Source organism: Malaclemys terrapin, chromosome 8, assembly GCF_027887155.1.
Source record: "Malaclemys terrapin pileata isolate rMalTer1 chromosome 8, rMalTer1.hap1, whole genome shotgun sequence".
NCBI lineage: Eukaryota > Metazoa > Chordata > Testudines > Emydidae > Malaclemys > Malaclemys terrapin.
The window spans coordinates 25301341-25328195 of NC_071512.1; the positions used below are offsets into that span (position 1 = coordinate 25301341).

Genomic DNA, 26855 nt, shown 5'->3' on the forward strand with positions numbered 1-26855 from the left:
TAACCGATATCTGGAATTGCACCAAAGAGAGCAAAGGAAGTCAGTAGCCAATGTTACATGCAGCTTATTGTGGTCCCCCTACCAGGAAGTGGGAAGCTGCATCACGTGGCAATTAGCACATTACTAACCTTGAAGTGACAAAGGCATGGATGGAATGTTGCAAGATCTGCATTAGAGACAAATGGCCTTAGCCTCCAGGCTATGCATAAATGGCAGAAGGTACCATGACTTCCATCTGAGAGTCCAGGAACTGCCATGGATCCTGATTCAGACAGGAAGTAAAAGCAGCTTTAAAAAACCCATACCAAATGGAAGAAAGAGAAAGTTGATAGTAATGAATATAAATCAGAAGCTAGGAATTATAGAAAATTGATAAAGGAAGCACAAGGAAAAATCAAAGACCAGCGGAATTAAGGAAAATAAGAAGGAAACATTTTTTTAAGTATGTATATCAGGAACAAAAAGAATCCTAATAATGGTATGGGTGTACTCCTAGATGGAAATGGTAGAATTGTCAATGATAATGCAGAAAAGGCAGAAATGTTCAACAAATATTTCTGTTCTGTATTTGGAAAAGAGTTAGTAGTTTTTGTATTTTTTAGTTATTATTTTTTGTAGTTATTAAAGCTCCCATGAATGCAAATAACTGATTTTTTGATTCACTGAAAATCAGAAAAATAGAAAATAAATCAGTTTGGGTTGAACAAAAGTTTCATTTCAACTTTGGGAATTTAACTTTTATTTTAAAAAAGGGAAAATTAAGGCCCAGATTCATGAAACAGGAGAAGGAGGGTGTAACACTATACCCCATATTCCTCATAATAATATTAATGTGATATGAGTATGGCATAACTATGATGTATTTTATACAAGATAGGTATTATGAGATATCATTGAAAAGGTTATGATTTACTGAATTTGATTATGCATATATCATTTTGGTATCTGAAGTTAGGAATATTGTCTATGTATCTAAAATGTGTTTACACTTGGAGAACGTCCACTAGGCAAAAAACTGTCAGTCTAGATGGCTGGCTAGGAATGACCCATTCAAGTCAATGGACCATTAGGGAGAACAACAGGTCTTAGAAGAAGCTAATCTCCCACTAGGGAGCCTTCCTGAGGATGCTACAAACAGCCTCTGAGTCATGGCTGCTGTGACACGACAGGGGCACATGACCATATCACCTGGTACCAGTGTTTTTCCACTGAAAGGTGCGGGAACCAAGTTTGGAGACAAAGGGTTCCCGCCATATGCAAAAGCTATTTAAGGCAGGGGAGTGACATCATTGTAGTTCTTCACTGACTCCCCACCCAAAGAAGACTCTTGGAAACATCTGAGGAAAAAGGACTGAACGGGGGGTGGAGGAAGTGCTGGACCCAGGCTAGAGGGGTTTCTAACCTGTGAAAGGAATACCTGGGGATTTTAAGCTGCAAGCAGGTGCAGCTTGCCCCTTAAGAGCCTGTAGCCATCTTAAATTATCATTTAGGGTGAGAATTTGCTACTCATATCCAATCTCTCTAGTATATTAAGCTTAGATTGCATTTTTGTTTATTTGCTAGATAACCTGCTTTGATCTGTTTGCTATCCCTTATAATTACTTAAAATCTATCTTTTATATTTATTAAATTTATTTTTGCTTTGTCTAAAACCAGTGTGTGTGGGAGTTATAACTTGGGGCAGAAAGCTGTGTATATTCTTCTCCACATTGAAGGAGGAGGGCAAATTTCAGGAGCTTACACTCTATAGCTCCCTGTGCAGCGCAAGACGGTATAATTTTGGGTTTACCCTCCGCGGGGTGAGGGTGAGGATGCTGGGCAGTTCCTTAGCTGAAGCCTTCCCATCCAGAGCTGATCTCAGCATCTATATGTACCTGCAGCTGGGTGTGTCTCTACCTGTGTGTGTGCTGAAGAGGGCTTGAGGGCCTGTCACAGCAGTTCAGTGTAAAGGGAGTCCAGCCTGGTGGGTCAGGTGGGCTCAGTGGTACCCCAGTTCCAGGTGGTACCCTGGGGGGAACCTGTCACAGAGGGGATTTGAATGCAGGTTTCATCCCTCCCAGGATAGTGCCCTAACAACTGGGATTTTAGCTATTCCAGGATGGGTCGGTCTAGGGTGACCAGACAGCAAATGTGAAAAATCAGGACAGGGGGTGGAGAGTAATAGGAGTCAATATGAGAAAAAGACCCAAAAATCGGGACTGTCCCTATAAAATTGGGACAACTGGTCACCCTAGGTTGGTCTCACTCTTTCCTTTTGCAGCTGTTCCATTTTGTATAAAATACTAGCATATTCAATAGGTGAGGGAGAGCAACCAAGTGAGAAAATTACTTTATAGCTGATGGTTAGGGCATTGACCTGGGAGGTTGGAGGGGACACCTAGGTTCTAGTCTCTGTGCCAATGACTAATTATTTATTCAAAGTAGAATCATAGAATCATAGAATATCAGGGTTGGAAGGGACCTCAAGAGGTCTTCTAGTCCAACCCCCTGCTCAAAGCAGGACCAATTCCCAACTAAATCATCCCAGCCAGGGCTTTGTCAAGCCGGGCCTTAAAAACCTCCAAGGAAGGAGATTCCACCACCTCCCTAGGTAACGCATTCCAGTGTTTCAAGACCCTCCTAGTGAAATAGTTTTTCCTAATATCCAACCTGGACCTCCTGCACTGCAACTTGAGACCATTGCTCCTTGTTCTGTCATCTGCCACCACTGAGAACAGCCGAGCTCCATCCTCTTTGGAACCCCCCTTCAGGTAGTTGAAGGCTGCTATCAAATCCCCCCTCATTCTTCTCTTCTGGAGACTAAACAATCCCAGTTCCCTCAGCCTCTCCTCATAAGTCATGTGCTCCAGACCCCTAATCATTTTTGTTGCCCTCCGCTGGACTCTTTCCAATTTTTCCACATCCTTCTTGTAGTGTGGGGCCCAAAACTGGACACAGTATTCCAGATGAGGCCTCACCAATGTCAAATAAAGGGGAACGATCACGTTCCTCAATCTGCTGGCAATGCCCCTACTTATACAGCCCAAAATGCCATCAGCCTTCTTGGCAACAAGAGCACACTGTTGAATCATATCCAGCTTCTCGTCCACTGTGACCCCTAGGTCCTTTTCTGCAGAACTGCTACCTAGCCATTCGGTCCCTAGTCTGTAGCAGTGCATGGGATTCTTCCGTCCTAAGTGCAGGACTCTGCACTTGTCCTTGTTGAACCTCATCGGGTTTCTTTTGGCCCAATCCTCTAATTTGTCTAGGTCCCTCTGTATCCGATCCCTACCCTCTAGTGTATCTACCACGCCTCCTAGTTTAGTGTCATCTGCAAACTTGCTGAGAGTGCAGTCCACACCATCCTCCAGATCATTAATAAAGCTATTAAACAAAACTGGCCCCAGGACCGACCCTTGGGGCACTCCGCTTGAAACCGGCTGCCAACTAGACATGGAGCCATTGATCACTACCCGTTGAGCCCGACGATCTAGCCAGCATTCTATCCACCTAACAGTCCATTCATCCAGCCCATACTTCTTTAACTTGGCGGCAAGAATACTGTGGGAGACCGTATCAAAAGCTTTGCTAAAGTCAAGGAATAACACATCCACTGCTTTCCCCTCATCCACAGAGCCAGTTATCTCATCATAGAAGGCAATTAAGTTAGTCAGGCACGACTTCCCCTTCGTGAATCCATGCTGACTGTTCCTGATCACTTTCCTCTCCTCTAAGTGTTTCATAATTGATTCCTTGAGGACCTGCGCCATGATTTTTCCAGGGACTGAGGTGAGGCTGACTGGCCTGTAGTTCCCCGGATCCTCCTTCTTCCCTTTTTTAAAGATGGGCACTACATTAGCCTTTTTCCAGTCATCTGAGACCTCCCCCGATCTCCATGAGTTTTCAAAAATAATGGCTAATGGCTCTGCAATCTCACCCGCCAACTCCTTTAGCACCCTCGGATGCAGCGCATCCGGCCCAAAGGACTTGTGCACGTCCAGTTTTTCTAAATAGTCCCAAACCACTTCTTTCTCCACAGAGGGCTGGTCACCTTCTCCCCATACTGTACTGCCCAGTGCAGCAATCTGGGAGCTGACCTTGTTCGTGAAGACAGAGGCAAAAAAATCATTGAGTACATTAGCTTTTTCCACATCCTCAGTCACTAGGTTGCCTCCCTCATTCAGTAAGGGACCCACACTTTCCTTGATTTTCTTCTTGTTGCTAACATACCTGAAGAAACCCTTCTTGTTACTCTTAACATCTCTTGCTAACTGCAACTCCAAGTATGATTTGGCCTTCCTGATTTCACTTCTGCATGCCTGAGCAATATTTTTATACTCCTCCCTGGTCATTTGTCCAATCTTCCACTTCTTGTAAGCTTCTTTTTTGCATTTAAGATCAGCAAGGATTCACTGTTTAGCCAAGCTGGTCGCCTGCCATATTTACTATTCTTTATATACATCGGGATGGTTTGTTCCTGCAACCGCAATAAGGATTCTTTAAAATACAGCCAGCTCTCCTGGACCCCTTTGCCCTTCATGTTATTCTCCCAGGGGATCCTGCCCATCTGTTCCCTGAGGGAGTCAAAGTCTGCTTTTCTGAAGTCCAGGGTCCGTATTCTGCTGCTCTCCTTTCTTCCTTGTGTCAGGATCCTGAACTCGACCATTTCATGGTCACTGCCTCCCAATGGCTTTCACAGGAGAAATTGAAAGAAACCCACCACCAAATACCCTATATAGCCTTGTAGTTAGAGCCCTCCTGTGAGATGGGGAGACTTGCATACAAGCCCTTGTTTCGGAGCTGGGATCTGAACCTGGGTTTCCTACATACCAGGTAACTGCACTAACTATTGGACTTTTGGATATAAGGGCAGCAGCAGCTTTTCCTCTGGTGGTTTTGTGAATGACATTTAAATCCCCTGGTGATGTAGGGATATTAAAGAAGGTACTAACAGTAATTCCTCCAAGTGACAGTGACCCCCTCATAATTTGTCCCACACACTTTAAAATCCAACAGTTTCACCAAGTACAAAAATCTCTTGGGTCTTCTGTTAAAACTTGTAAACTACTGTCTGTAGAAACCATTGATTCTATCTATCCTGTGAAAGAAACTTTATTACTATGTAAAACTTACAAACAAGTTAATTGACTTTGTTCTTGAAGTAATTGATACAATGTAAACAAACACTATAAGCCGTTAAGTGACTTTCACTTCATTGTAACAGCAATGGTTCCTAGACCCCCACCCTCTGTGATTAAGGGGCCGGGAGTCTCAAATGAATTAGCACACACCTCGAAAGTGGTGGAGACAGTAAATTAAAATATGGTTAAGATATGGAATGTATGTTGATGAATGCTTGATGTACATGAATGGTTAGGGAGGTGCCAGCCTAGAAAGGGAGTATCCATTGGCCAAAGAAAGTGTAAAGTGGACCACCAGAACCCCCAGAGGGTAAACTGGGATCCACCCCATCACCTGGAAGGATGAGAAACACAAACTTTGGACAGTTTGGAGCCACCAGGAATGTGCCCAGGAATGTGCCATCTGCTGATTGAGTCAGCAACAGCAGGATGAAACAGCTCCCATAGACTAACATAGGAATTAATTCCTATAAGAATGGACTCTCAAGACTGAGGATTTTGAGTCTCTGGTTCTGCTGCCAATCTCCAGGAGCATCAGGTGCACCTGACACAGACTTGGCTCCATCCTCATGACCAAGATACCTGGCCAGTAACTTGGCATGAGCAACTTCTAGGCTGGTAACTATAACACCTATACAGAACCTGAATGAATGATTGTGTGAATGAATACATATATATATATATGTATGTGTGTGTGTGTGTATAAGGAATAAGTAGTGATAGGAATAAGTAGTCAAAACAACGTTGTTTACTTTTATCTTTTGCTTTATCATTATATTTACAATAAATGTGGCATCTTTGCCTTATCCCTCTTAATAAGATCCTGCTGGTTTTAATTCTATGGTATAACAGTGAATCTAGCTTGGAAAAAAAATTTTGCCAAACATTTACCAAATTTCCTAATAGCGGGGGTCCATCCAAAACTGCATTTTTTGGCAAATAAATTCTTTGTCTGAAAAAATTTTCTGATCTCTATCAGTCATGTCATCTAATGACGATATTTTCCATTCCAACAATCACTCAGGAGGATGTTAAACAGCAAATAGTAATGTTAGACATTTTAAAATCAGCAGGTCTGGATAACTTGCATCCAAGAGTTTTTAAAAAGCTGGCCAGGGAGCCCTGGGCCATTAATGTCAATTTTTAATATGTCTTGAAAAACTGGGGAAGTTCCAAAGAACTGGAAGTAAGCTAATGTTATGCCTATATTTTAAAAGAGTAAATGCGATGACCTAAGTAATTATAGGCTTGTCAGCCTGACATGGATCCCAGACAAAATAACAGAATGGCTGATATAGCACTCCATTAATAAAGAATTAAAGGAAGGTATTAATTAATGCCATTCAACGTGTATATGTGGAAAACAGTTCTTGTCAAACTAACTTGGTATCTTTTAAAAAATAAGATTACAGGTTTGACTGATAAAGTTAATAGTGTTGGTGTAATATACTTAGAATTCTGTAAGGTATTTGACTTGGTACTGCACGACATTTGGATTAATGAACTAGAAAAATACAAAATTAACATGGCACACAGTAAATGGATTAAAAGCTGGCTGACAGAACTCAAAATGCAATTGTAAACAGAGAATCACCACCAAGTGGGAGTGTTGCTAGTGGAATCCAACAAGGATTGGGTCGTAGTCCTATGCTATTTAACATTTTTATCAATGACTTGGAAAAAAACAAAATTAATTGCTGATTAAGTTTGCAGATGACAAAGATTGGAGGAGTGGTAAATAATGAAGAGGACAGGTCACTGATACAGAGCAACCTGGTTCATTGGGTAAACTGGGTTCAAACAAACAACATGTGTTTTAATACAGCCAAATGTGAAGGTAAACATATAGGAACAAAAAAATGCAGGCCATGCTTTCAGAATGGGAGACTCCTTCATGGGAAGCAGTGACCCTGAAAAGGACTTGGTGGTCACAGTGGATAATCAGCTGAACATGAGCTCCCAGTGCCATGCTGTGGCCAAAACAGCTAATGTGATCCTTGAATGTATAAACAGGGGAATCTTAAGTAAGAGTAGAGAGAATATATTACCTCTATATTTGGCACTAGTGTGACTGCTACCAGAATACAGTTCTGGTGTCCACAATTCAAGAAAGATATGATAAATTGGACAGAGTTCAGAGAAGAGCCACAAGAATGACTGGACAACCTGCCTTAGAGGGATAGACTCCAGGAGCTCAATCTGTTCAATTTAACCAAAAGAAGGCTAAGGGGTGACTTCATCATAGATTATAAGTATATAGCAAAATTTTGTTCCCCCTCTAAAGGCTTGCCAATCTATCAACAAAGGTATAACAAGATCCAGCTACTGGAAGCTGAAATAGGATACACATTTTTAACAGGATCATTAGCCATCCAAACAATTTGCCAAGGGCTGTGGTGGATTCTCCATCACCGGACATTTTGAAATCAAGATTGGACTGTTTCTAAACGATGTGCTCTAGTTCAAACAGGAATTAATTCAGGAATGTCCTATGTTATACAGGAAATCAGACTAGATCCTGGAAGATCCCAAACCATTTTGGTGTAAAGAGTGTGTGACACTCCAACATAATCCCAATAGGATTTAGAAGCATAAATATGGAAAGCCACATTTGGCCCCTAGTTTGAATTTCAGACACTAGAATGGTGTGGGTTCTAGAAGTGCCTAGATAGAGATAGACCTCTTTTCCTTGTATGTTTAGACAGTTTTGTCTATCATGGAGATTCCATGTGCTGAAATGACAGCAAAAAGATTTAAGAAACGACAATGTGGGCTGATTAAGACATTTTGCATTAGTTTAGCATTCGTTTTAACTTTTCATGGGAAAATATGTAGTATTCAGTAATCCACCCAAGAAAAATGGGTTGGGGGAAGAAGTTTTAAAGTATATTGTTTCTTACCATACTCCAAAATTGCCCACAGAACTAATGTGGGGTCTTTTTCCCCAGCAGCACAAATATGAGGCAGAGCACAATGCTGCATGGGTCTCGATGAATATTTTCTATCACATATTCCCAAAGAGAGGAAAAACCTCCTTCATTCAAAGTCAGCCATGGATTTTGGCCTCTAGAAAAGCTAATGTTCTAATAGATTGATTTGGGCCTGTCCTCTGAGCCTTCCCATGTATGAGAGTTTATGCCAGGGGCAGTGGTTCTGTGGTAGAAGTAACCATGGGATTAAGAATGTCAGACTTTACTAGCACTTTAATGAAACATCACCCAGTTACAGTTGTTAGATCTTTTTCCCCTCAACTGAGCTGTGGATTGGGATAATTTTTTTTTGCCTGGCATCTGAAAAAGCTTTCAGTCAGCAGCCCTTCTACCTGCCTCAGGGTAAGAAAAGCCTCCTACCTCCGTCTCCCATGGAGCTTTAAAATTGGGTCAGATTTCTCCTAACACAGAGAGAAACTCTCTAACTTTCACTAAAATGAAGATTAGGGCCAGAGTTGATCCTGTGGCGGTAGCTAGTCAAGATGAACCAGGGATAAATGATGCCATCCTGAGGGAAATACTAAATTAAAAACCAGAGTGCGTCATGCTGCTAGCAGTCCTTGAGTCTCTGGTGAAGTTTTCTCTCTGAACTGGTGCATTCGGCACATTGCAGAGCACTGCAGAGCTTGTTCATAATTACACTGGTTCTTGAACATCCCCATAGAACTAGCTAATTTTAAACTTATCTTTAGGACAAAAATACATCCCTAATTTTTTTTCTCTTGATACAAAGTAACCATTTCTTATCCTTTGTGTTGTCCTTTACCACATTGAAAATGTGTGAGCAAAACAGATTCCTCTTGCTGAACACAGTCTAATTGAAGATATATAGGGTTTCATTTTCCAACCACTGAAAGATTGCATGCTGGTGTCATACCATTGGTTGCAGTGGAGTTAGACCTGCTTTACTCCATTTGAGATTAGAATCATGCTCATAACATCTGGTTTCTTACATTCTTAAAAAGGTAATATGGATAATCAAAATATGGATATTTTAGCACATAATTTGGGTGGAGAGAAGAATATTTTCTTACCTTGAGCTGTGAACTCATTTTGCTTTAAAGGCAAGGCATAATCTGAAACACATCAGAGCAGTTTCTGACTTCCCCTACACTGGTGAAAACCGGGAGTAACGCCACTGAATTCAATGGAATTACTGTACCACAGATTCTGCCTCTTTGTCTCTTTGCCTTAGGTGTATTCTTGTGTGCTGCTGAGACCCATTGGAGCATGAGGCAGGCACTGTGGTTTGAGCACTGATTTAAATAAATAGCATTTTTTCAAAAGCAATTGGGGGAGACTAATTATCCATGGATGATAGGTTTTAAGTCTTTTAGAGTCAGGTAGAGGCTGGAATTCTATTACTCGTGCAACTCCTTAATATTTAAAAGGGAAATTACTTGCACATCCTAAAGGGTTCAGAAAAGCTGGTAACTTTTTACCATTGTGTAGTGTAGACAGGAAATAATTTGTGCACGTAATACATCCAATGGGTCTCTGCTCTCTCCCTCCTCCCCAGCCCCCATTAGCCTCAAAGTGGCCATTGCAAATTTTATGTTATTTTTAAATATCATCCTGAAAATCTACCAAGCTCTCCAAAAACTGCTCTAAACTGCAGATCTTTGCTATTCAAACTCCCTTTGATGAGTGCTGAGGATGGAACACTGCAGGGCAACCCCAATGCTGTGAACAGTAGTAGCCACATTGCACTTCCAATCTACGTTCAGACATTCCCTTCCTACAATCCTGCCACCCACATCTATACTAAGATATGTGTAACAGAGGGTGACCAGACAGCAAATGTGAAAAATTGGGATGGGGGTGGGGAGTAATAGGAGCCTATATAAGAAAAAGACCCCAAAATCAGGACTGTCCCTATAAAATCGGGACATCTGGCCACCCTAGTGTAACATGCCATATTTTGTTCTATTTCCAAGCTTTGTGCTCTTTGGGGCACACAGAGACCAAAGAACAGCCTTTCCTCCCAGCCCCCATTAAGCTTCTCAAAACCCATTGTGGTGGGGAACCCTGCACTCTGCTGGTAACACTGATTCACTGCTTCAAGCTTTGCTTTCCAAGCTCTTTTAGTGAAAAATTGCTTTCACTGCTGCCTCTCTTCCCCCTGAGATGACTGTTGCATTGAAGTACAGGGGTTAAAAAGTTATGAAGGAATCTTCTGTGGGAAGCAAGCTTTAAAATCCAAAAGAAAGGCTTTTCTTTTAATTCCCTCTCAGTCTCTTTTTCTTTCTCTAACCCTGTTTCTCTCTCCCATCCCCCAGCCCCAGTTCAGTAGCTCATTAGGAACTGCTCCTAACTGCAGCACAAGTGTGCCATCTACAGGCCTCCGATGCCAGAAAAATTTTACTCACACACAGCTGTCTGAAATCTAAGAAAAACAGGCATGAAATATATTGTATTTCCCATAAACATTCAGCCCATAGCCTCTTTTAATTTTGAAATACTATGACTCAGAACATTAATCTATTGTCTGCAAGTAAAGTAAAGTTAAGAGCTATGTGATGTGGTACATTGAGATTAAATAGACATGATAAAAATGATTACATTTTCAGTAAATTCCACTACATATTCATGCTCTAGTTCTCATCATTTTCTTTATAGCTCTAGGAGATTAGGATATTGTCCTACATTCTAAATTTCTTACAGTTTTACTTCATATTTTGGTAACAAAACAGAGGCCCAGAGCACATCCAACAGGACTTTTTTCATAAATAGCAGATGAGATTATCATAGAATTGACTGGATCCACACTAGTTTTCAGGGGGAGAGAGTCTTTTTTATCTAGAGAGGCAGACACTGAAATGAGTTTTGCAAAAAGATTTGTCTTTAGAGACAATTCTACCAATGTATCCCAAGCACTAAAGATATGCTTCAGGGGCAGTATGCTCACCCCAAATTGAAATATATTGGAAGAATCTTTCTACCATTATACTCTTCATGCTAAACCACTAGAGAGGGGAAATTGGTCAGGTGATTGCTTACATACACCTTTGTGAAGGTAGGCGTGAACATAGTCATTTCTTCATTTATCATACATAACCATTAAAAGGTTTAAAAGGTTTCTACTTCAGGGACCAAGTGAGGTGAAGGGAAAGTCTTGACAACAATAATTTCCTTCTAAATCCAAGACAAACTACACTAAGAGTCAAGGGTGGAAGTACCTAGCCATAACTTCAGGGTAAAAAACATTGCAGAGATGTTGTAATTATCCCCAAACCAAGCATTCATTGAAATTCCTGGATTTGTGATGTTAAACTTGAAATAAATACAACCATGTTAAGGTGTGGAAATGTTCAGCCAAGGCACCCAAACAACCTTAATTGCAACTTTTAGTGATCCCTGATAATAATCATACAATGATGGTTAGGTATTTTAGTGTTTGCAGGTCCAGATTAAACAGATTTTTAAGGACAGATTTTTTTTCCAATATATTTCCCCATTAGCAAGAGGGGGTGATAAAGCCACTAAACTCTAGCTTAATACCTAATCCAAAATCTGACACCTATTGCTAACACTGCTTCTTTCAGCCTTTTGTATTTCCTCGGAGGCTCCTCGAGTGCAGAGGATGGCACAGACCACGTGAAGTCTACAGTGAGAGGTAGTCCACCAACTCTGAAAATCCTCCAGTAACAGATATACAGCATACTTAATGACTTACCACTGCTTGGTAGTTCTGCAGCAAGGACAACCTCCACTGAATGTATGTCTTTCTAATAGGTAGCTGGGATCATTCAGCAGTCAAATACTTAGATCCAGTAAATCATGAGCCAGGAACAGAGTTAGGCCTGGTCTACACTACGACTTTAATTCGGATTTATCAGCTTTAATTCGAATTAACCCTGTAACCGTCCACACAACGACGCCATTTAATTCGATGTAAAGGGCCCTTTAAATCGATTTCTGTACTCCACCCCAACGAGCGGAGTAGCGCCAAAATCGATTTTAGCAATTCGAATTAGGGTTAGTGTGGCCGCAATTCGATGGTATTGGCCTCCGGGAGCTATCCCACAGTGCATCATTGTGACCGCTCTGGACAGCAATCCGAACTCGGATGCACTGGCCAGGTAGACAGGAAAAGCCCCGCGAACATTTGAACTTCATTTCCTGTTTGCCCAGCGTGGAGAGCACAGGTGACCACAGATACCTCATCAGCACAGGTAACCATGCAGGCTGATAATCGAAAAAGAGCACCAGCATGGACCGTGAGGGAGGTACTGGATCTGATCGCTGTATGGGGAGAGGATTCAGTGCTTGCAGAACTTCGTTCTAAAAGACGAAATGCAAAAACTTTTGAAAAAATTTCCAAGGGCATGATGGAGAGAGGCCACAATAGGGACTCTGAGCAGTGCCGCGTGAAGGTCAAGGAGCTCAGACAAGCCTATCAAAAAACAAAGGAGGCAAATGGTCGCTCCGGGTCAGAGCCGCGGACATGCCGCTACTACGCCGAGCTGCATGCAATTCTAGGGGGGGCTGCCACCACTACCCCACCTTTGTTCGTGGATTCTGGGTCGGGGATAGTCTCGACGCCTGAGGATTCTGCCGATGGGGTAGAGGAGGAGGAGGAGGAGGAGGATGAGCTTGCAGAGAGCACACAGCACTCCATTCTCCCCAACAGCCAGGATCTTTTTATCACCCTGACTGAAGTACCCTCCCAAGCCTCCCAAGCCAGTACCCAAGATTCTGACCCCATGGAAGGGACCTCAGGTGAGTTTACCTTTTAAAATATAAAACTTGTTTTAAAAGCAAACGGTTTTTAATGATTACTTTGCCTGACTTTGCATTCGCGGTCAGTTCAGCTACTGGAAAAGTCTGTAGCTACTGGAAAAGTCTGTTAACGTGTCTGGGGATGGAGCGGAAATCCTCCAGGGACATCTCCATGAAGCTCTCCTGGAGGTACTCCGAAAGCCTTGCCAGAAGGTTTCTGGGCAGTGCATCCTTATTCCCTCCTCCATGGTAGGACACTTGACCACGCCATGCTTGCAGCAAGTAATCTGGTATCATTGCCTGACAAAGCCTGGCAGCGTATGGTCCCGGTGTTTGCTGGCATTCAAGCAACATCCGTTCTTTATCTTGCTGTGTAATCCTCAGGAGAGTGATATCACTCCTGGTAACCTGGTTGAAATACGGGAACTTAATTAAGGGGACAGAGGTGGCCGTTCCTACTGGGCTGTTTGCCTGTGGCGGAAAATAAATCCTTCCCTGCAGTTAGCCAAGCGCAGATGGGAAATTGGCCCTGAAGTTTTCCGCGTTTGGCTAGCAGGGATCTTCCCTGTTACCAGCCACGCGGTGGGGGGAGGGTACCGTGATCATCCCAGAGAATTCATGGCAAGGGGGGGGGGTCGGCGGCGGGGGTGGGGGTAGTTTGGTGCCTGCAGGGATCTTCCCTGATACCAGCCATGCGGTGGGGGGAGGGGTACCGTGATCATCCCAGAGAATTCATGGCGGGGGGGGGTTAGTTTGTTTTCTGGTGCTGCTGAATGTTAACAGAAAAACCGCAGCACTCTACTTGCCTGAAGGGGCCCAGACAAGCCCCCCCACACTGCCCCCCCCCCCCCCATCTGGCTGAGATTGGCCAGGCTTCTGCAGCACTCTACAGGCTATGCTTGGTATGTGGGAAAGGAGGGTGCAGAAGCTGTAAAACAATGGCTTACCATGGCCGCATGCAAGCCGAATTCTGTTGCCCAGACCTGTGATCTCTAGCAGCAAAGCCACAAGCACTCAGCATTAAGAGGCAAAATGCGACCTTGCACAGAAATCACATGTGCTATGTAATGTGAACAGTGTTGGTCACCGTGAAAGAGTATAAGCATTGTTCTGCAAAATGTAGCTTTTAAAACAATTCTCTCTTTTTTCCCCTCCCTACAGCAGCTGCAAATTCCTCAAGCCTCCCTCCTCCATCCCGAAGGTTATCACAGATAAGGCGTCGTAAGAAGAAGACGCGGGAGGACATGTTTTCTGAAATTATGCAATCCAGCAGGAGTGACAGAGCTCATCTGAATGAGTGGAAGGAAACAGTTTCAAAGTATAGGAAAGAAGTCAGTGAACGTGAGGAGAGGAGGGACCAACGTGAGGAGAGGAGGGACCAACGTGAGGAGAGGAGAGACGATCGAGATGAGAGATGGCGGCAGGAAGACCAGAGGATGAAGGATGCAACGCTGGGGCTGCTCCGGCGTCTGGTGGAGGTTCAGGAACGGCTGCTGGAAAACAGACTGCCGCTTCAGCCCCTGTTCCACCCTCCCCCCTCCCCATGTTCCGTATCCTCCTCACCCAGACGTGTAAGAACGCGGGGGGGGAGGCTCCGTACACCTTCCCATTCCACCCCAGTAGACAGCCCAAGCAAAAGGCTGTCATTTTTTTAACCTTTTCTTTGTGGCTTTTTCCTTCCCAGCAATCCTCCTCCCAAATACCACCCGGGTTCCCTCCCTCTTTTTCTAATCTATTAATAAAGAATAAATGATTTTTAAATGATAGTGACTTTATTTGGTTTGAAAGAAAGCTGGGGGAAGGGGCAGGGTGGGTTCCTTACAGAAAATCAGTCAGTAAAGGGGGAGGGTTTTCATGAAGGAGAAACAAACAGATATTTCACACGGTAGCCTGGCCAGCCATGAAACTGGTTTTCAAAGCTTCTCTGATGCACAGCGCTTCATGGTGTAATCTTCTAATCGCCCTGGTGTCTGGCTGCGCGTAATCAGCAGGCAGGCGATTTGCCTCAGCCTCCCACCCCGCCATAAAGGTCTCCCCCTTACTTTCACAGAGATTGTGGAGCACACAGCAAGCAGAAATAACAATGGGGAGATTTCTTTGGCTGAGGTCAGAGCGAGTCAATAATGAACGCCAGCGACCTTTTAAATGGCCAAATGCACATTCTACCACCATTCTGCACTTGCTTAGCCTGTAGTTAAACAGCTCCTGACTCCTGTCCAGGCTGCCTGTGTATGGCTTCATAAGCCATGGCATTAAGGGGTAGGCTGGGTCCCCAAGAATAACTATGGGCATTTCAACATCCCCAACGGTTATTTTCTGGTCCGGAAAGTAAGTCCCTTGCTGCAGCCCTTTAAACAGAGTAGTGTTCCTGAAGATGCGAGCGTCATGAACCCTTCCCGCCCAGCCCGCGTTGATGTTGGTGAAACGTCCCTTGTGATCCACAAGTGCTTGCAGCACCATTGAAAAGTACCCCTTGCGGTTTATGTACTCGGTGGCTTGGTGCTCCGGTGCCAAGATAGGGATATGGGTTCCGTCTATTGCCCCACCACAGTTAGGGAATCCCATTGCAGCAAAACCATCCACTATAGCCTGCACATTTCCCAGAGTCACTAACTTTCGTAGCAGCACCTGAGTGATTGCTTTGGCTACTTGCATCACAGCAGCCCCCACCGTAGATTTGCCCACTCCAAATTGATTCACCACTGACCGGTAGCTGTCTGGCGTTGCAAGCTTCCACAGGGCTATCGCCACGCGCTTCTCAACTGTGAGGGCTGCTCTCATCTTGGTATTCTGGCGTTTCAGGGCAGGAGACAGCAAGTCACAAAGTTCCATGAAAGTGCCCTTACGCATGCGAAAGTTCCGCAGCCACTGGGAATCGTCCCAGACCTGCAACACTATGCGGTCCCACCAGTCTGTGCTTGTTTCCCTTGCCCAGAATCGGCGTTCCATGGATAGAATCTGCCCCATTAACAACATGATCTCCAAAGCACCGGGGCCTGTGGTTTCACTGAATTCTGTGTCCGTGTCCGTGTCCATGTCCTCATCATGCTTGTCGCTGCGCTGCCGCCGCCGCTGCCTCCTCGCCTCGTTTTTCTGGTCCTGGCTGAGCATAAACTCCACGAGAACGCGCGAGGTGTTTGCAATATTCATGAGTGCTGTCTTGACCTCAGCGGGCTCCATGCTTGCCGTGGTATGGAGTCTGCAGTGTTCACCCACCCAGGAAAAAAGGCGCGAAAATGGTTGTCTGCCGTCCGTTGCTTTCATGCAGGGAGGGAGGGAGGGAGGAAGTGAGGCTGTACCCAGAACCACCTGCGACGATGTTTTTTGTCCCATCAGGCACTGGGATCTTAACCCACAATCCCAATGGGCGCGGGAGACTGCGGGAACTATGGGATAGCTATGGAATTGCTACCCACAGTGCAACAGTGCAGAAATCGACGCTAGCCCCGGTACTTGGACGCACACCACCGAATTACTGTGCTAGTGTGGCCGCACTCATTTCGACTTTATACAACCTGTTTCTCAAATCCGAATTATCTAAATTCGGATTAATCCCGTAGTGTAGACATACCCTTAGTCAAACCTGTTAACTTGGTTTAACCACAATTTGGCCACCCAAATTTACCCTGCAAATATTTAAACCAAGTAAAAAACTGCTTTAACCCTACACTTTGAAATTGTGTTGTAATAAAGTTATAAAGTACCCTGCCTAGGTTTCTTGTATATTTGGGGGCATTATAGTGATGCTTTTCTTCTTCTGAGCCAGTGACAGACAACTTGTGGTCATTTAAAGATCCTCACCTCCCTGAGGATTTTGGCAAGAAAAATTCATCAGCTCCAGGTGTCTTGGGCATATTACACACTGAGGAATTACATTCTGCCTGTCGCTAAAATGTTCCCTGCAATAGGGTATAGATATGGTATTCTTTGCTTCAGTCGTACACCACCCTGAAGAGTTGTTGCTCAATGTGTGTGCATTCTCTCCAAGAAGTAGATGCATTTCAGCAAGAGGTGATGATTGAAGAAATTCCTCCAGTGTGCAAAGATTGATTAAGAGGGCAAGGGTGCCTTCTTCTGTGAACAAGAGCATCTATCATCCCTTGCCCACTGCTTCATTCCCTTGAGTCACTTCATGATATACAGACCCAATATGGTCAGATTGTGAACTGCAGCTCTCCATCCTGGCATTGTTAAATTCCCTTTTCATCCCAGCCCCAGTCTGCATCCCATAGTTCACTCTGCCCTCACTCACCTCATCTAGCCCAAAGCTTAATCCCTGTGCCTCTCCTCCTCTATACTAACACTATAATCCTGTCACCATCTCAGATGTGTGTATTTGGCTGGAGGGGCTTTACCCTGCACTATGCTGTTCGTTTTCAGGGTGCACAGACTGCAGAACAAACCATAACAGCACATATCAGCAGCCATATACCGGCTATGCAAAATCACCTGAGAACCTGCTCCCACTTGGGCCTGTTGATGGGCACCCAAATTGACTATTTGCACCTACACAAGTTTTTGAAAGTCTTGACCTCAACCTCTCTGTGCCTCAGTTTCTCTTCTGTAAAATGGGGACTGAAGGTTTACCCTCCCCTCAGAGATGCAGAGAAGATAAATTCATTAATGGCTGGGGAATGCTCAGATACTAGTGATGTACACCACAGCAAAGCCTGCAAATAAATTATATCCCTGCATACAAGACACATGACTTCTAACACTATAGATGAAAAAGTACTACACAGTATAAATGGAGGATATGGTAACTCCTCACTTAATGTTGTAGCCATGTTCTTGAAAAATGCTACTTTAAGCAAAACTATGTTAAGTGAATCCAATTTCCCCATAAGAATTAATGTAAATGGGAGAGGGTTAGGTTCCAGGGAATTGTTTTTTGCCAGACACAAGACTATATATATATAAACACACACACACACATACACACAGTATAAGGAGTTTTAAACAAAAAAATTAATACTGTACGCAGCAATGATGATTGTGAAGCTTGGTTGAGGTGGTGGAGTCAGAGGGTGGGATATTTCCCAGGGAATGCCTTACTGCTAAATGATGAACTAGCACTCGGCTGAGCCCTCAAGGTTTAACACATTGTTGTTAATTTAGCCTCACACTCTACAAGGTAGCATGAATGGAGGGAGGGGAGACAGCATGGCAGAGAGAGAAGACACACACAGGGTGTGTGTGAGAGAGAGACCCTCATTGCCCCTTTAAGTACGCTGATCTCACTCTAAGTACACTGCCTTTTTAAGTAGATCAGCAAGTTGAGATAGCAGCTGCTGCCAGTAAGCTCCCTCTGTCCTGAGCCCTCTCGTGCCCCCCCCCCATTCTCTGTGGAGATAGTTACAGGAAGGGGAGTAGCAGGGGGGAGAGGGACACCCTGACATTAGCACCCCTCTCCCCCCCCCCCAGCAAGCAGGAGGCTCCGGGGAGCAGCTTCAAGGCAGAGGGCAGGAGCAGTACAAGGCAGTGGGGGGAGGGACAACTGAACTGCCAGCAATTGGTAGCCTGCTGGGCAGCTGCCACACAGGGAACTTAGGGGAGCAGGGAGCTGATGGGGGGCTGCTGGTCCACCCGGTTCCAAGACCCCACCGGCTAGCTCCAAAGGCTGCTCTTTCTGCAAGCAGCGGACAAAGCAGGCGGCTGCCAAACAACATTATAAGGGAGCTTTGCGCAACTTTAAATGAGCATGTTCTCTAATTGATCAGTAACGTAACAACGTTAACCTGGACGACTTTAAGTGAGGAGTTACTGTACTGCTGATATTTCCTATTGCAATTGTAGAGTGTGTGTGTGTGTGTGTGTTTGTGTGTGTGTTTGAGAGAGAGAGAGAGAGAGTTATTCAGTGTGTTTCTCTTTAAATTTTTCTCACTTTAAAATTCTCCATTGACTTCAAACTTTCGAACCTGAAACTGGGCAAGCTATTTGTGTTTTAAAAGTGCTTGTTCATCATAAAATGGGTTATCCCCTATGTTCTCCCAGAACCAGCTAAAACATTTTAGTTACTGCTCCTGTTGATTTTTTTTCCTGGGAGAATTGAATCCAGCAAGCTGCAATATCTAACAAGTAGATTTCAATATAGCTGAGAAAGCTTAATGCAATGGTCAATAGTGGAATTCAATTACTGTACATCTCTCTTGCTCTCTTAATGTGTACAATTTGTTGCCGAGGCTATTAAAACCCTCATTTAGCAAATGCAATTATTACTTTAAGAAAAAATAATGCACATAGTGAAGAAAATCAGTCCATGATGGTAGAGCAGGAAAAGAATCCTTAGATTCATACTACAAACAGACCAAATTCATGCTTGGTTTAACTGCACTAGGCCCATTAATTACATATAAATAATGCTAAAGGTATTGACACAAGCTTATAAAAGCCAAGCAATTCCAAACTGTTTACGGCTTCAGCCTTCTCTTCTACCACAGAAGGAATGCATAAAGGCACAGCTGGTGATTAAGTGGTAATCATTGCTATGTAATGGATCTGAGTTCAACTCTTGAATTGTAGAAGATGTCCTAGTTCAGGACAACTCCATGGTTCACCAAGGGCAACCACTCTTAGGAATCTGGCTCCCCACTATCACTTTTCTTAGGAGGAGATATGTCTCTTTCTCCCTCCTGATTGGTGTGTATCCAGGCTACATAGTTCTCTGACTACACTGTGAATTCCCCAGCAAGTCGGACTGCTTTCCTTTCTCCTCAGAAGCTATAATAGCATAATTGTCTAAAGTTAAGTTACAGTTCTTTGTAAACAAGCACATTTATTCTTAAGTTAAAGCATTACAGAGAAAATGTATTAAAAAATAAAAACCCATACACACTATAAGCAGCTTGTCAGTGATCATCCCTATGGCATTGTGCCCCATATTCTTCATTGTAATATTAGGATATAACTATGATGTATTTTATGCAAGATAGGTCATGTAAGAGATCATTGAAAAGGTTATGATTCACTGAATAGGATTATCCTATTTGTATGCATGTAGCATTTTGGTATCAGAAGTTAGGAATATTGTCTATGCATCTATTACAAATACGTTTACACCTGGGGAACAGCCACTAAGCAGAATACAATCAGTCTAGATGGCTGGCTGGGAAGGGCCATTAGGGAGGACAATAGGTCTTAGAAGCTAATCTCCCACCGGGGAGCCTTCCTGAGGACACTACAAACAGCCTCTGAGTCATGGCTGCTGTGACACTACAGGGACATGTGACCAAGTCACCTGGTACTGGACTCCATCTTGGAATACCAGTGTTTTTCCACTGAAAGGTGTGGGAACCAAGTTTGGAGAGAAAGGGTTCCCGTCATATGCAAAAGCTATTTAAGGCAGGGGAGTGACATCATTGTGGTTCTGCACTGACTCCCCACCCAAATGAGACTCTTGGAAAGACCTGAGGAATAAAGACTGAAGAGGGGAGAAGTGTTGGACCCAGGCTAGAGAGGTTTCTAGCCTGTGAGAGGAATTTCTGGGGTTTTAAAGTTGCAAGCAAGTGCAGCTGGCCCCTCAAGAAGCTCTGCAAACTGTCTAAAAATCAACAATTAGGGTGAGAATTTGCTATTCATATCCAATCTCTTTATTATATTAAGCTTAGATTGCAATTTTGTTTATTTGCTAGGTAATCTGTTTTGATCTGTTTGCGATCACTTAAAATCTATCTTTTGTAGTGAATAAACTTGTTTTTGTTTTGTCTAAAACCAGTGTGTGGAAATCATAACTTGGGGCAGAGAGCTATTGCATCTCTCTCTCCACATTGAGGGAGAGGGTGAATTTAATGAGTTTACACTGTAGAGTTCTCTGTGCAGTGCAAGATGATATGATTTTGGGTTTACCCTCCAGAGGGGGTGTGCACTTGAAAAGCTGGTAAGTGCCCTAGCTGTATAACCTTCCCATGCAGGGGCTGGTCAGAAAGCCTGTCTGCATGTTACTACAGCTGGGTGTATCCCTACCTGTGTACTGGTGTAAGAGTGAGACCAGGAGTGTGTCTGTAGCTTGTCACAGCATTACAGGGTGAGTGGGAGCCCGGGCTGGTGTGTCGGGGGGGTTCAGTAGCACCCCAGTTCCAGATGGTATCCCGGGGGAACCCGTCACAATCCCAACTCCAACGAGGGTTCTGGTTGGTGAACAGTCCTTCACACCTCACAAGGATTTTTCTGTGGTTCCAAGTTCATAACACCCATGAATCTGTGAGCCATTTCTTTACACAGCCTGTGCCTTTGACCTGGGAATAGGTAATTCATAGGTAATAGATTTCTCCTCAGAGTGTACCTTCAAAAGTGTAAATCCAGAGCTGGAAATTTGCATACCCCCCCCTGAGTACTTCCTAGGAAACCCATTCAGTTTTGTTTATCCCAAATGTTCCTTTTTGTCTGGCCCATTGTTTAAATGTGTCCTTTGAAGTTCATAACACTTCTCAGGGTTTACATTAGTCAGGTCCCCACTCCCACCCCCAGAGATGTTACATACTCTCCCACAATAATATATAAAGATTTACATTTTTAATACAAGGAGCTTCTAAGATATTTAAAACTAATTCAATAAAGTTTGTCTAGGACAGAGGTTCCCAAAGTGGGCGATACCGCCCCCTGGGGGGCGCTGGAACGATCCAGGGGGGCAGTAGTAGCCTCGGGTGCAATTGGGGGGCGTTGAATAAAAATAAGGGGGCGGTGGAAGCATAAAGAAAGAATATAAGAAAATTTTGAAAAAACGTTTGTACATGTTTCATCTGTTGTGTAACATAGAGTTAAAGTTGTAGTGATTACTTTATTTTCCAAATAAATTCACAAATTATAACCGATCAGGTGTCAAGTCCGCCAACAGCTCTTAACAAGCAAGTATTGGTAGGCGAGCGTGTCGCGCATTGTCGGGAAGTCCAGCATGCATCGGCAGGAATATGTGCGTGTAATGACTTGTTTACAATATGATACTATAAATAGGCGACATGTATGAAATCTAATTTAGATTGTTTCTTAATTGTGTAAAAAGCAGTTAACAATAGTGCAATAAGTATTTAAAATTTTTTATTCGTATTCAATACCTTCGATCTTTACAGATTACGGATCACATACAAAGCAAATTGTATTATTGTTGTTTCAATAAAACAGCAATTTACACGTGAGTATTTTTATACATTTTCTTACATATCTACCGTACGTTTCTGTGTCTCTAGTGCTTACTAATAATAAAATCATAGCAGGCTTTTATCGGTACAGTACTATTTGAAGTGTACAGTCAATATATTTGTCATATTTTTTATTACAATATTAACGAAAACGGGAATGAAATTGTAAAAAACTTAACTATTAACATTTATTTATATCTATCGAATCATCTGTGTTAACTGGTAAATAAGGCGTGTGTTAATAAGGAACAATTATTTAAATAAGGGCAAACTAAATTAAAACTATTAATTGATTTTAATTGCATATTGATTATTTTTTAATTAATTATTTCTTGATAAATTTAGTTTGATATTTGACAATTTAATAACAAATACATATATCTAATGCTGAGCAAAGAACAAAACCCAGTTTATTAGTTTCATTAGTATTTTAGTTTGGTTGTCTTTTGCCATCTTACGCAAAAACCACTGTATACCTGATGTCGTGGGCGATATTCTAATAACACATCTTTCTTTACTATATTGTAGGACGTAGGTAGAAATATAGATACATAAAAGAACACAAATTTGTCACTGCATCTTTCTGTTTGTTCACTTAAAGAAGGTAGATTTCCAGGGGGGCGCTGAGTAATTTTTTTTCTGAAAAGGGGGCGGTAGGCCAAATAAGTTTGGGAACCTCTAGTCTAGGATATATTGTATGAAATTGCCAGATCTGTCACAGAAGCATTCTATAGAATGCTATAGAAAAGGAGGAAACACTGTTTCATGCTTAAGAAAGGTCAAGTAGTGGCATGCTGGCCCAGTGAATTGATACTTTTTCCCAGTAGCTGCAATTTGTGCTCCTATCAAAGCCGGTGGGGCAAACTACAGCCTGCAAGCCATTTTAAGCTGACCCGCGAGCTTCCACTGGAAGCAGGGTCTAGGGCTTGCCCTGCTCTGGTGCTCTAGCCGGGGCGCTGGGTCGGGGGCCACTCCTACACATTCCAATGGCCCCCCTCCCTTGCTCCAATGGGAACTGCAGGGGCGATGCCTGCGGATGGGGCAGCGCGCAGAGCCGCCTGGCCGTGCCTCCGCATAGGAGCCAGAGAAGGGACATGCCACTGCTTCCAGGAGCCACTTGAGGTAAGTGCCTCTCGGAGTCTGCACACACCAACCCCCTGCCCTGATCCTCCTCCAAACCCCTCGAGCCTAGCTGGAGCACCCTCCTGCACCCCAAACCTCTCATCCCCTGCCCCCCCCAGAGCCCGCACCCCCAGCCAGGATCTGCACTCCTTCCCGCACCCCTGCCCCAGCCCTGATCCCCTTTGCACCCTCCAAACCCCTCTCTACCAGCCCAGAGCACCCTCCTGCACCCCAAACTCCACATCCCCAGCCCCACCCCAAAGCCCATACACACCCAGAGACTTTACCCCCTCCTGCACCCCAACCCCAATTTTGTGAGCATTCATGGCCCGCCATACAATTTCTATTCCCAGATGTGGCCCTCAGGCCAAAAAGTTTGCCCACCCCGATCTAAGCTTTCATTCATTTCTAAACATGAAGTGCTAATTGTTCTCACTTCTTTCAATAGGATGGTAAACGTGTAGTCTAATTGTGATAATTTAAATATTAAAGTTGAACGTTTTCAGCTTGCTAATAAATTTGGGGAGGTTTTTTTTATTTTTTAGTTTTTCAGTCAGCTTGAACCAACATTGTTATCTATTTCATTGATGATCAAATGACACAGGAAAGAAAAGAAATGCTCACATGAGGAAGGTCTGTGCAATCTATTGTGCATGTCATCTAATTTCAGCAGATTAGGAAGACCTTTTTTCCCCAAAAATTGATGCTGATGTGGTACTGATCGAATCTTAAGGAAACAATATTTCTCCCAAGGCATTTAAAGGGGAGAAAAGAAATATTGAGGGATTCAGAGGACTCTCCGAAAAAGGGCTGAAAAGTGTGCAACACAGATGAATTATCAGCACTTAACTTAACATTTCTTGTCTGCTATTGGTCACAATTTTAGCATTGTTTGAACATAGTTCCTTTAAAGTTAAAAATGTAGGACCTGATTCTCCACTGCCTAATGTCAAAATTTAGACTTGTGCTAAGGGGACATCACACCAAATCTGAATTCTTGATTCACTTACACGAGGAGGATTTTCAGTGACTTTTCATTCCAATTACATAAGATGAAAGGTAGTGGAGAAATAGGTTCCTCTTATTATAAGAGTCTTGGGGGACATTCCTTCCTTTGCAGCCTTTCCACTTATTGGGTTACGTGCATATTTAGCAGGAGGGGTGGAGAGTTTATTTTGGTTTTAAAAAAAACTTGTGTTCCTGATAGACGAGAATGGCACTGAAGTAGTTATTCAACTCTGTTGGTCAAATGCATATTTCATATTGTATTGATCCACTGCTTGTGCTATCTGGACTTTATGTGCATATAAACAACCCTATGAAAAAGATTTAATATTCAGCTTCCAAAAAGCAACAGAGCTTAATCCACTTCATGGACCAGTCACCTAGAAAATTTCACTTTTAGTCACCAAGAGACTTATTTTTATCTGATTTGCATGAAACTTCCACTAATACTAATTGGCGTTCCACATGAAGATCCAAGGAAATGACAAAAAAATAAGTTTTTGAATTTGGTCTCCATTTCTTTATTGACTGATTCTTGCAAATTAATAGACCAATAGGGACCTGCTTGGCTTAATCAGACCACCGAAAATTCCATGCTAGATCAGACCAGTGGTCAATCTAGTTTCTTGTCCTACTAGACTTTAGAAAGTGATTTAATTAAACTGATCCAAATCCCCAATACAGATGCACTTAAACCAGTTTTGTTTTTGTTTAAAGTAGGTTAACTAACTTCAATAAGCTACAGACTTACACTAAACTGCTTTCAGCAAGGGTGAAATCTGTTCAAGTGCATCTCCCTGTATTTGGAATTTGCAAGGGGGTACCTAGATAGGCATCTACATTTATTTAATTAAACTGGTGTACTTTGCTAGTATGGACAACAACTAGGTCCACTGACCCGACCGTGGCCATTACGAGAAGGTGCTGAATGGAGATGGAGTGAATTTCACCCTGTGTGAAGTACAAATAGCAAAATATTAAAATGGTCTCATTAAAACCCATAAAAGTGCTAGAGTAAATTATAGCAGAAATGGGCCTGATCCTATGCGATGCTGAAGACACCTGTAATCCTTTTTAAGTGAATGGGAGATGCAAATACTGAGCATCCCACAGTATCACATTCCAAAACATCCAGAGAATAATTCAGACATGATCTAGCCCTAAGGAAATAACAGGAGTCTCAGTGAGTGAATGGCTGCCTTTAAAAAGCCCATGTAGGGAATAATCATGAATTGAGCAATAGCAATAGAGAGAGATTAGCAACAAAGCCAAAACTGATTGCAATAAAAGTACTGTAGGTAAGCACAGAATTATTTTTAGCCATTTTTCTAGATTAAGGCAGAGTCTAACCTATTTGTTGTTCTTCCCCCAGCCATGACATACAGCATGGAAAAGAAAACATGGGTACTAATCAAATGTACCAAGCAGAAGGCAAGGTGGAGAGGAAAAGTATAGAGTGACTGATGCTAGTAATTACAAGCAGAGATCACAAAATAGATGACTAGGAGAAAAGCCAGTGAAAACTTGGAGACACACAAGGAATCAGAATGAAGAAGTGGTCAGCAAAATATTCATCCCACAGATGTGACAGCAGATGGAACAAACCAGTGATAGTGTGGAGTCTTTACAAACAAACAAAATACAAGGGAGATCAAACAAAGCCTCATAACATCCTGCTAAAGTAGGGAATTATCACCCCCCACTTTTACAAGCAGGGAAACTGAGGCACAATGGGATTAAGTGACTTGTCAAAGGTCAAATTTAGGCAGCCTTTGGCAGAGCTGGGAACACAACCAAGATGTGCCAACTCCAATTCCTATGCATCAATCAAAAAAGTATCCATCCTCCCACAGACAAAGTAAAATGGACAGATAGAAGTTTTCAATAAGGTTTGCTAGTGGCAAAAAATTCAACTCCTTTGACAATGAAAAAAGTTATTTGCACCAATAACTTGGGGTGAGAAAGGCAAAGTAAGTTCAGCTGTGTGAACTAATGAAGAATGATCTAGATTGAGATTCTGACTCCATCTGTAACTGGAGGACATTGGCCAAATATGATTTGTGACCAGCACTTCTACAATGAGAACACAACTCTGGTTATACGACAACCTTAATGGCAAAATTCTTCTCATTTGCAGGTGGACTTCCATTGCAGGAAAAGATTGAAGTCAAGTTCTCAATGCAGACCAGTGAAGAGCATTTTGCCCAGAAATAGTAATTAATTGCATGAGTCTGAGCAAGAATTGGCGCTTAAAATAAACATAAAAGCGAAAATATGGTAGATAATTGTAGAATACTGCCTTAATTGTTACAGTATTTCAACTAGCTAGACTCTAGCGTAATAATTATAACAGCAGCATTCAGCGACCATAAAATACCTATCCATGATTTTAACTAAAAGGGACATGCCCCTTTCCTAGGATGGGAACAAGCAATGCTTCTGTCTTTGGATTGTGAGCTCCATGGGACAGGAACTGTGCCTTCTCTCTGCATGTAGAACACTGGCACTGCCAGAAACAATAAGAGCCCCAAAATATTAAAGAACAACTTAAATCAAAACTGGGAAGGATTCTATTTTATTCGGGTTCTTACACTGTGCATCCATCACCATGGTATCGGAGTGCCTGTCCAAGGATAAACAAAGGGGGAAGGAAGGGCATATTTCAAGGAGTCTGAGCTGTAAGGACAGCCTTGATGATGTTACTCCATCGCAAAACTACTGACTTTCTAATTAAATCTTTGTTCACTTCTCGGTAATTGCCC

The 26855-nt window shown here is 43.0% G+C and overlaps 1 protein-coding gene across 1 annotated transcript; it reads left to right on the forward strand.

The window, feature by feature from the left end:
- The first annotated feature begins 12613 nt into the window (after window positions 1–12613).
- On the forward strand, window positions 12614–26307 carry LOC128841890 (trichohyalin-like). Its single transcript, XM_054037396.1, has 3 exons — window positions 12614–12832; window positions 13994–14299; window positions 26231–26307. The coding sequence occupies exons 1-3, from the start codon at window positions 12817–12819 to the stop codon at window positions 26305–26307; spliced, it is 399 nt and encodes a 132-aa protein (XP_053893371.1). The 5' UTR covers window positions 12614–12816.
- The last annotated feature ends 548 nt before the right edge of the window (window positions 26308–26855 follow it).